General features: G+C 41.7%; 1 protein-coding gene across 1 annotated transcript in view; it reads left to right on the top strand.

Moving 5' to 3' along the window:
• The window catches only part of CSMD1 (CUB and Sushi multiple domains 1), a 1519798-nt gene that overhangs the window by 1399587 nt on the left and 108462 nt on the right, over positions 1–11749 (top strand). Inside the window, 1 exon segment of the mRNA XM_012645868.1 lies at positions 5911–6120. Coding sequence (XP_012501322.1) covers positions 5911–6120 — 210 coding nt within the window.

Here is an 11749-nt window from a genome sequence, read left to right as displayed (position 1 = left end):
GAATAAAAGGCAAAAAGAAACCTTATCTCTTAAATCCTACATGCATACAAAGAAGTATGACTATCCCTAGCTTTTTAGAATAAATGTAGGTGTGCTTCAGAATAATTTCTTACTGATTAAATTTAAATAGTGCACCAGGTTTTCCTGTGATAATTTTATAACCTGCAACTATATTTCCAAATATGAAGTTAGAAATTTGGAGGAAAGGCGTGTGAGTGGTGGTCGGTCCCCTGACACAGTGAACATTTGGCGTTTTTATGCCCCTGCTAGGAGTTCTTTCTAGGGCTTGAGTCATTTTAGAGCATTTTGCAAAATCTGAGAAAATTTTACCACCTACCTGGCTTTCAACCCCACGTCAGTTTTGCAGTTGAAAACTCTTAAGCCAATTAGTTCTATCTGTTCTGACTCTTCCGCAATCTCTACCTCTTCCGCCTGTGACGTCCACTACCCTGTAGCTTAGTCTCCCTTCTACACACGGCTCTTAAAACCACATCGCGAGTCTCGCTCTCAAAGGCCAAACCGCATTTGAGCTACATGAGAAATATTTAATCTGAGTCACCCGAATGTCTCAGACTCGGTTGTGTTGATTCCCAGTTTGTATCCACAGCGCGATACACTCCTCTTCTTTCCCTGAACCTGATCTTGCTTTTGGCCGCAAGGTCTTCCCAGAATCTCCCAAATCATGAGCAAATATCAGGTCTCTCTCTTGGAAATTTTGAGAAAGTAACTTTGGGGTCGAAGCCCAGGAATCTGCATTTATAAATCAAGCACTCCAGAAGTTTCTTATAAGAAAAAATTGAGAATACTGCAGAGATAACCAAATATCTTTTAATTATAATTTCTTTCTTTTTGATCCGCATATTGTTTCATATGCGTAGCCAAGGCTTTAAGGTGATTCTGGAACATTCTCTGTGATTAAAACTCCAAAAAGAGTGCCTGGGATAGGAGGGCCATGGGGTTGGTAGGCAGGTATTTCTGTTGATGTCACACACAAAAATAAAATGTCTGAAAACATCTGTTGTTAAGGTGATCTTGGTAATTAAGTTGGAAAATGGTAGTCAAAAGAAATTTCCTCCTTAATGCTGAGAAAAGACATTTATGGGATAGGAAGTTTACATCAATAACCCCAGCAGATTTCCTCCTAGTGTGTGTGCAAATGGTGCATTGCCGTTACTACCCTACATCTCCCCTAGATTTTCTGCTTCTGGGTGTGAGTGTGTGTATGTGTGTTTAAGGTGGTCTTTAACTAGCCCTCTTCCTTTCCCGAGGTTTGGGAAACAATGTTCAGCAATGCTTCTTTGCATTATCACTGGAAGTTTTATCAAGAAACAAACGTTATGGGAAACTTGCTTACTTAAGACCCACAGAGAACGTCAGATCTACTGTGAATTTTATCTACTTACACTGGGAACACTATGGAGCAAGGAACATGATTGCTTAGGTCGATGGCTCTCATTTTGCTGTGTACAAGAGCAGCAGTTGAGGTCAGTGATGTAGAGTCCCAGGGCTCTACCTCGGTGGCCCAGTGGGAGGACACAAAGAATTGCTTATTTTCACAAAGCAACCCCGCTTCATTGGATGTGAGAGTTACGCTACGTCAGGAAACATTTCTCAGCACGTTCATGCTAAATAAGATGAGAAATGCACGAAGATTATCATAAGATTTTTACAAACATTACTTATTTAGGATAAATTGCTTTGGTGTAAAAAATGTAGAAATCATGAGATTTGGGCCAATTGTCAGTAGAAATAGAATGTTACTGAGCATAAAACAACACCACAAGTCAAAAGTTCAAAGTGAATTACAAAAAAAAAAAAATTCCCTAGTGTTCTTACAGAGCATTCTTAAATATAATTTCTAGACTTCAAGTGTTATGTGTAGTGTCTGAACATACATTTCTGTCTCCTCGGTTGTCAGTTTTGGAGTTTGGTTTCTCAGGGCGTGGCTCTTGTACTTGGAAGCTCGAATGACTTCAGCTTCTCCAATTGCCCTGAATACAAACACTTATCCAGAATGTGAGACATTATTGACTTTTCTCGAGGCAAAATATATTTGATGTTTTTTATTCGTGGGGGATTTTATTGGGTGTTTTGAATCTTCCCTTACAGCTGGACAGGCATGGACCTGCCTGAGAGATTATCCAAGCCCTGAGTGAAGTAGCTACCAGCTTAGCCAAAGGATTCTTTTGGTTAGTCCCATTCCCTGCCCCATGCCCTTGATTCCATCAACAGTTTAATTAAACAGGCAACCGCCATTGGCTGCTTTGTGATCGTGTGAAAACCGCCTCACTTCCTTTCTCTAATTATTCCTTCCACCGACAGCTACTTTCTACTCCCTGCCTCGGCGACACAGTGAGGCTCGTCTCTCAGAACAGTCGGAGAGACCCTGACCAAATGTGCCTCAGGAGCAGGCGGTGTGTGTTGTCCTTGCCCACAGTTTTGGGCTCTGGTTGAGCTGAGTAGGAATCTTAGCTGATTCTGTCAATGACTGGTTGCACAAAGTACCAAAATGTTTCGAACCCCGTTTCCTTATTTATAAAACGTGTATGATAAAATATCAGTCTCATCGGGCCATTTTGAAGCATTGCAAATGGCTGGCATAAAGACGGCATCATGGAAGCGTTAACTGTCTTCAGTGGCTGAACCGAATTCTCCATGTTTTTATGCTGTTTTCTCTCCCTTTCACAGACGTGGGTTGCCGTTTTGTGTGGCTTTGACAGAGCTTAATCAACTCAGAATTTCTGTCTCTGTTTTCTTGAGAAAGTCTGAGGCACAGTCGAGAGATGTGAAACCAAGTCTTCCTCTGCGTGGTCATTACCTTTTATATTTAGAAACCAGTGCATTCATGTCACCCAAGATGCTGTCCAGAATCACTGTGCCTTTGGGCCATCTGGAAACATAGAGATGACATAAAAGATTCCTTAGAATGTTCGCGAAATTCCGTAGCTATTAACTCTTCTGCCATATGTTTATCACACACAGAAAACACAGATCAGCAATTAATATTCACAAGTTCTATCAACTAAAAACGAGGGTTTAACTCTGAAGTCGTAGTCACATTACTATTCAAAGTTCTGTCAATCTCAAAAGGTACTTAATTTTCAATATGTAACTACACTCAGATGAGAACATGCTCTGTCAATTCTAGTGAAGATAAGCATTCAGATTGGTTTCCTTGTAATGACACACTTTTTTTTAGTATTCCATGAGATAATAAAAGGATAACTAGGTTACGCTTATTTTAATCCCTTCATTTGGGCTTTGCGATGTCAAACGGGATGCAATTTGCCGAAAATTAGATGGCTAAATAATTCTATTTTAAGCCAGATTAGAGCTGAGCCCTGTTCTATTTCTTGATGTGTATTAGGTGGTTTGATATGTGCCTGTATAATTTATCCTGCTTGAAATGGTAATTTTGTTCACGATAATTGTAATTGTCATAAATCCATTTCGAGTTCAATTCCAAATCAGGAAAAAGCCACTTTCACTCCATCCTCTGCTTTTGAGACATGGGCCGTGTTCAGCTTTTCTCAGCCTTGATCCGCTTGCTGTCTTTCATCCTCCTCCGTGGCCGCGCCATGCCGTGGATTTCAAAACGTGTCTCTGGATAAATGCATCTGAAGTCTGCACGTGCACATCCAAAATGAGCACGTTTTAAGCCATTTCCCTAACTATTTGATTTTAAACGTTCTAATCTTGCCCTTGTTTTCCCTTCTATCTGGTACTTTTCGGACATAAATAGAAATGTCAGTAATTCAGCAGGTGGTTTTGATTACTGCTGTGTGGGATTCTTGCGTCTCTCAGGAATGTAAGGATATTTATGAAACTCTGTAGCACACATGGATTTAGAGGCCCAAAGTGGTCACACACGTGCTTTAGTTTATTTATTAGTGACAGAACTCATTTTTGTTATATTTGTGGGCCATGCCACAAAAGAAAACGTATTTTCAGTTTAGCAATGGATGAGGAGACAAGTTAGATCCGGATGTGTGATCTACCAAGGGGTCTACTGGTCGCCTGTCACAGCTCTGTGGAGGGGACACGGGGAGTCACTGGCCTTCCTCGTCTCCTTCTTCCCCCCATCCTTCCCTTCCTCCCTCCCTCCCTTTTTCTTTCTTTCTTTTTTTTTTCCTGCTTCTGAATTTCTTTTGACCACAAATATCTGCTGAATTTAGAAAAAAAAAATAGCTCGTTGATGGCTGTTCAACAAAGAGCAATATTTGACATGTTCAAATATTTACAGAGGTGTTTTCAGTTTAAAGAGCTGCCCCACCTTGGTTGTATACAGTGGGTACTGCTTGAATGGCCGAGACAGCCACAGACTGGGGTGTCCCCTGCTTGACAGGTCATGTGTTTCTGGTATGTAGACTCGGACTCTCTGTAATAGAATCTAAATACTCACTCTAGAAAGAATTTCTCATTTTGATTGATTTGTTAAAGATCTGCCTTTTTTCCCCTTCTCCTGAAGTTTTCTACATCCTACTTCCTTTTATTCAATGTAGGTTGAACAAACAATACAAACTGATTTTCTCCGGTAAACAGCGGGATATATTTTTAAGAGAATGAGGTTGTTGGCTCTTGTCTCGCCTATTTGCAGGCTAAACTGGAAAAGGCATTCTCCCTCACGAAGTTGACGCCATAATTAACGAAATTGGTTTTCTTATATGACCGTAAATTTTATTGAATACTTTTAGGTTTTTCTTCCCTACAACTTTTTACTTGAGCTTTTTCTCTTCTTCTCTTACTGAATTCTGGCCTTTGATAACTGTATTTTCCCTTGACACCTGAGCAGATACATTTGTGTGAAAATTTCTCTGCATTGACACTAAAGTAGGATAACCCATGTGTCACCTTTAATTTTCCCAATCTAGGAAACATAATATAATGCATGAAAAAGAAAAATAAAAGTCTTCTCATCTATCAAAAACAGGAGAAGAGCAATGCAAAGCAAAGTTTGTCTCCTATATTGGGAGAAAATAGCCATTAGTATTCTCAGTTTAGGTTTTACTGCCCCGCTTAACTGTGTGGATTTATGCAAAGACTAATAATGTCTTTGGAGCTCTTTATAAACTATTTAAAGGCACTAAAATATTTCAGACACAGTAGTCAAATTTTCAAAAATGCCATAATACCACAGCAAATAATTCTAAATTATTTTTATTTTTATTTTCTAAAGTTATTAGCCATAGCTTATTTTGTACATAGATCAATGTGATACCAAAGATATTGGTCGTTGGAACGGTCTTTTGGTATGTTGAACAGCGCCAGGCTGTTAGATTTAATTGTGAGAGTTATAGTGGTGTTTATTGGATTGGGTTTTTTACAAACATCAGTAATTTGCTTTGTGTGCCTAATACAATTAAAAACAATCACTTGCTAAACTGATAAATCTCTTGTGCAATGGTATGACCATCCGGTTAAGGTAAAAGCCACTTTCAAAGTTTTTTGTATTTTGTTTTGTTTTGTTTTTACTAAAATTGGCTTCTTTTTTGGCAAAGGTATAAATGAACTTGTGGATGACACGACAATACAACCTTGTATTTGTGGTTGTAATAATTGTAACAGCAACTGGACAACATCGTTCCCACAGATAGTGTACTAATCCCCATTCTACGCACCGTCCTCGTCTGTCTCCGTGTTATGATTCTGGTAATGTTCGTATTTCACAAATAAATTGATTTATGGACACTTATTCTGTGGACAGAGATCACACAGTGCGCAGTGGCGGAGGTGAGATTGGACCGAGGTCTGTTGTCGTCCAAAATGCCGTTTTCCTCCACTAAGCCGTTCTTTTTCATGGAGAGAGATTGTTTGGAAGACTGATAAAGTTTTCAGTACTTTTTATTAATATAAGCATTGATTTTATACATTTTGACATGAACTTTCATGACTTTTGTGTGTTTTTCGTAGGTGCCCATATCCAGTTCCTGAATTTCTCTACTGAAGCCAACCATGACTACCTGGAGATTCAGAACGGGCCTTACCACCACAGCCCCATGATCGGCCAGTTCAGCGGCTCGGACCTGCCCGCCGCTCTGCTCAGCACCACGCACGAGACGCTCATCCGCTTTTACAGCGACCACTCGCAAAACCGGCAAGGGTTTAAACTTGCTTACCAAGGTAAGGAATAATAATAAAAAATCTAAACATGCTTCTTACATTTAAATTGGGTTTAAATGTAAATCTCCCCAACTGGTTAAAAACGTGCACAGTTGGGAGCATTTTTAGTGGGATTTAGTTGGTTTCTGGTTAGTAGTGGGGCCTTTGCAGTTCTTGATCACACAGGAAGGGAACAGACGCACGGGGTGAGATCGGGCTGTTGTCCGAGTTGCCCACCCTGCCCCCGCTCCCCACACACCCTCCTCGGGCCGTCGGCCTGGACCTGTCCAGCCACAGAGTGTCATCACCACACAGCCTCGTCAGTGCTCACTGTGTCCCTCTTGGCTCATGTCCCTTCAGGACACAGGGTGTCCCATCATGCAGGAAGTCAATCCAGAATGGAAGTGGGTCTGGCGCTGTCTCTCATGTATTTGTGCCTTGTCTCCGCACAGGATGACACTACATGCACTGTTCAAGGCATGTGCAAACCATGCCAGAAAAAGACAAAAAAAAAAAAAAAAAATAGTGACTGAACTTTATCTTTTTGTTAATCTTTCCAAATACACAATCATTAAAAATAGTTTGAATCAACTACGATCGAAGCATTTTTGACATGTGAAAAAGCACAGCATTTTCATTTCATACAAAATAATTTACCTGGCCTTTTCTCGAGTATTGCTAAATCCAATGAAGTCAAAATGTTACATCTAGAGCCTGTATTTTCCTAAACATGGCTAAATTGCTTGCTTTCCTTAATTTCACAGGCCGGCCTCGGAAGCAGAGCGTTAATGTTTTATTACTGAAAGAGGCTGGATTTCATGTGGAACTCAGACATTGTTACTGAAGTTCCCATCTAAAATGTAAAATATAGACATAGATTTCCAGAACCGAGGTCTATTAAAAATAGAAATCCAGGTAGCAGGAAACAAGAGAGGACACTAAAGGCCAGACCAGTGAGCACTGTCTGTAGGCTCTGCCAGAAATCCTCCATGAACACGCTGCCACTTTCATTGTTTCTCATCTTTGTTGTTCTCCTCCGCAGCAAACAGCTTCACTCCCTGCTGAAAGGCACGTACACGCACACGTATGCACACACACACACAGACACACAGACACACACACACACACACACACACACACACGCCAGAGAAAGAACATCACAGGGAGAGCAGCTTCCCACAACAAGGCAGGTGCGGATCTACCCACAGGTGCACCTGCTTTCTGCTCTTTCTCCCATTCCAATGGAAGAGAACGTTCCTCCTACGTAGGGGTGATCCAGTAGGTGACCTATGTACCTCCCCTTCTACCCTTTCAGAAACATCAGGTCGGGAATATCTTCCACTTCTGCATTCGCAGCTACCACCTCCCTGCAAGACCTTTCCCACTAGCATCTCAGTCTCTTTCGCTCCCTCCTCCCCTCCCTCTCTCTCACACACACACGTGCACACACCTATTTAGCTATAATTTGTAATGCACCTTTGACCTCTTATCTTCCTCCAGTGTCTACTTTCTACCGATTTCCAGAAGGCTTGTCTATGTCGACCTTCTCAGTTTCCACGCCTGTCCCTCGCTTCTCTCACCCATTCTTACCTACACACTCTGTTTCTGGGCTAAGGTGAGGGAATTAGAAGGAGACCTGGGTGCTGTACCAGACAGTGGCACAATTTAATAAGAAAACTGTATTTTTGATTACAAGTTAAAATCCAGTAGGAGACTTTGTGTAACTGAGGTATTTGCGAAAGTCTGAGGGGACACGGGAGAGGGGAAATCCGCTCTGTGGCAGCCTTGCTCACAGAGCAGGTTTGCACCGAGAACGTGACCTTGAGCCGGTGTCCGGCCCGCTGGCGTTGGCTAGAGCAGGGGTTGTCAGTGCCACAGGGGAGCTCAGAGGAGCAGACAAGGTGATGACCCTCGACTCTGAAGTCATTGGCCTCCCATGTTAAGAACACGCATTCTTAGGGTTTCAGTTCCGACACAGCTTCCTCTCACTGCGTCGCCCTTTCCAGACCTCACGCTTGAGTGACCCGGGCTGTGAGTGCTGTGGCCTCTCACACCTGCGCATCTGGTCCCTGGGCCTCCTCTGTCCCACTGGAGCTTCTTCTACTGAAACACGAACATTCCACCCATGACCATCATGGTAACCTTGGCTGTTACGTGGTTATTTTCATTTTAAAACTAGCTTGATCTTAGCATCTGAGCCAATGAGAAAACTATAACATGATTGCACACCTCCAACCATGAGCTGCCAGGTAGTTGGTCTACCTTGGTTGACGCTGAGCTCTGCTGGGCCTTCCCTGTCTTCAGTATTCGCGGTACTGTATTCAACACTTACCTCCTCTTTCCTTACTGACACTACAGAAACTCAAGGATAGATTCCTATGGTAGCAGTGTTTGCCAAGTAGTTTTGAAAGTATAGGTTATCTTTCATAATTTCTAACCTCTGTAGTGTAGAAACCAATGCTTTTTTGTGCGTTTTTCTCTTGACAGTTTCCAGGTAGGGTTACTAAGGTCATGCCTATGTGGTTCCAAAGCCACCGATGATTTCAGTCTAAAAGGAATGGTCTACAAACAAACAAACCTGCGAAAACTCTATGTAGGAATCGTCTAGGGCAGACGTCATATGGTGGTTGTGATTAGCTGGCAAAATATTTAATATTTTAAAAATGAATTGTCGATATTTAGAATTAGATGTCAGATAATTTGTGAGATACCAATACATCCCACTTTCTCTTGTGATATCAGAATCTGGAAACTTTGGGCCTGCATCCACTGGTGGGACGGTCCCCTCCAGAGTGGGAGGACAGCAACCTCCTGTGGCCACTTGCTGGCTCTGCTCACCGGGGTTGCTTGCTGGGCCTTCAAGCATTAGAATTTGTGCGTCCCCAGCTAGGTCAAACCTCTGGTCAGGTGAGCAAATGCTTTATTTGCTTGATGCCTGACTCTACGCATCCACATTTTAAAAAATCCATAAACAATACATTTTTTATTATAGGCAACTAATTTTCTATAACAGAGATATAAAAATAAATAAAAAGGAATGAGAACATGAATTTGAGCTGTTCTATTTTCTTGTAGTGTATCATATCTGACAAGGATGATACTTAATTAGATCATTTGAAGGTGTTTGTCATTTTATAAAGTTGATAAATTGGTAAAATGACACTTAACTCTGATAGGTAAGTTATATATAAACATTCTGGGTTCTACTTGAGATTTATAAGCCGAGATTATAATTAATAACGTACACGGAGATGCATAAATCATGCAGACAATTCTTGTCATTTTCAATGATGTCTGCGTTGTACACCCTATTCTCAAACTTTGTCATTTATTTATGAGCATGTAAAGGTCAGAAATATTACTCTCGACATAGCTGTCTTGAAGTTAAAATGACTTATAAAGAACTTCGTGAAATAAAACCAAGTTCATGCACTCTGTTTCTAAGTCGAGAACTGGAAAATGGATGATTGAATGAAGGTATTTATCAACGAACTAGATATTAGTCTGAAAATATTAGGAAAATGACTACACGATTCCTATGGCTGTCACTTAAAGCACTTACAGTTTAAACACTTAATGTGAATATTGCTCAAGATCGAGAGATGTGGATAATGGTTGTTTTTCCAGATCCAAACAAAGGATTCCTTTAAGAAAGATAAAATAGAGAAAATTCTCTGTGTTACCTTGCTTTGTGGTATTATGGGCTTATTGTTACTTAGATTTTCATAATACTTGTGAGATTGTGGCATATTAAGCATTTTAGTGAGTTCCTTTTCTTTTGGTTTTTGCAATCTGGTATTTGCAGAAGTTGAGATTTCTTCCTTCCTTCCTTCTCTCCCTCCCTCCCTTCCTTCCTTCTTTCCTTCCTTCCTTCCTTCCCTCTTTCCCTCCTTCTTTCTTTCTTTTCTTCATTATAAAACAAAAACACCCCCACCCCAGGAAAGGAAAATATTTAATGTGGAAAATCTTAAAAATATAATAATTTTAAGTGCTTCAGCCATAGAAAGTAAAAACATTTTATTTTTCCCAAAGCTTCACTGTTTTTCTCCTTCCTGTTGCCATGTGTGCTAAATACTATTTTTCAAAAGAGGATATGTTAAATCTGCTCATTCTTCTCTACCATCACAAAACCACTGAATTTTATGCAAATTGAATTCATGAGAAAATAGACTGTGGTTCGTGGGCGCCAATTATCCCCCTGTAGGAGGAGAAGCCGTTAAGCTGCCTTTAAGCACAACAAGCAACTGAGGAATTCGTTCTAAAATGAGTGTGTGAGCACACTGATTGTTCCTTATAGACGCCACCATAATTTGTGGGGGAAACTGATATTCTTCTAGAACTGTACCACGGCCTGTTAGGAACTGGGCTGCACAGCAGGAGGTGAGCAGCAGGTGGGCGAGCGAAGCTTCCTCTGCATTTGCAGCCGCTCCCCGTGGCTCGCATCACCGCCTGAGCTCCGCCCCCGTCAGATCAGGGGCGGCATCAGATTCAGATTCCGCGATGGTGAGTTACGTTGCCACCAGCGAATTATCCAGATGCCCCGCGAGTATTACGTATTATTTTAAAGAGAAAAAAATGCCATTTCAGTCACTTATTCGATAAGAAAGAGCTGTTGGTAATAACAAAGCTGCATGATTTCATGAGATGTTTAATATTTGACAAATGTTAGGGAAGATGAACCCCAAAGTGCCAACAGTAACTACCTGGTCTTTCGAACCACAGGCCCACCTGTAATATCCCCGATTATTACCTTCCCGTGTAATGCACACATTTCGGTCTTTATGGTGACATCCAATCCCGTTAGCCTGAAACGCCGGCCAGTGCGTGTTCTGACAAGGCCAGTCTCGGGTGTTCCCGAATCACACTTCCGTGTTCTGGTTTGGGATCTACTCGGCACCGCTCTGCCTGTGTGTCCCTGTTGTCCTCTGTCCCCACGTCCCTCGGTGGCCTGTGCTCCCTGCTGTCCCTGGTGCCTCATCTCTCACCCTGTCCCATTGCTCTTTATTTCAGGTATTTAACACAGAAACCTGAAGTCTAAAATTCTGCGGAACACCTGGCATAAATCAAAGACCATTTTATTTTTCAGCATTTGTTTACAAACGTGAAAGCTACGCATTCACCTCCAGTGTGGCAAACGGTTGAACGATTGACACATAAAATTGAAATTTGTTTTCTCCATTCCCCATGCGGAAGTCCGCTCTGAGGTCCCTCGGATCCTTTGTGTCATCTCCATTTCCAGTGGACGGAGAGGAGGATAACCGGTGGCCTCGCATTCGTTGTCAAACTGACTGTGTATTGCCTGGAACTGAGGTCACTGGCAGGTTTTCAGCAACTACAGGACAGGGAGGCTGAGCAGTTCCTCCTGAACTGGTCCCCCACAAGGTGGCTTCGTCACTGTGTTCGAAGGGACGTCCCGGTCACCTTTGTGTGTAGGCGCAGGCTCTAGAGATGGAGTCTCTGCAGGGGCCCCTGAGATTTAGGATTATAATATCAGGAGATTACACCTCATTTACGGATTAGTTGACTCTTGCTAGTTTACAAGTACATTTTTACATCACACAAACTGCAAGCCATATTTATTATCTGTTATTCTACCTAGAGTTTATTCTAGGGAACACAAAAAATTAATGATAAAGCACAATAAATCATA

This window comes from Propithecus coquereli, unplaced genomic scaffold, assembly GCF_000956105.1.
Source record: "Propithecus coquereli isolate 6110/MARCELLA unplaced genomic scaffold, Pcoq_1.0 Scaffold238, whole genome shotgun sequence".
In the NCBI taxonomy this organism is placed as follows: domain Eukaryota; kingdom Metazoa; phylum Chordata; class Mammalia; order Primates; family Indriidae; genus Propithecus; species Propithecus coquereli.
This window is presented reverse-complemented; position numbering and strand designations above follow the sequence as displayed.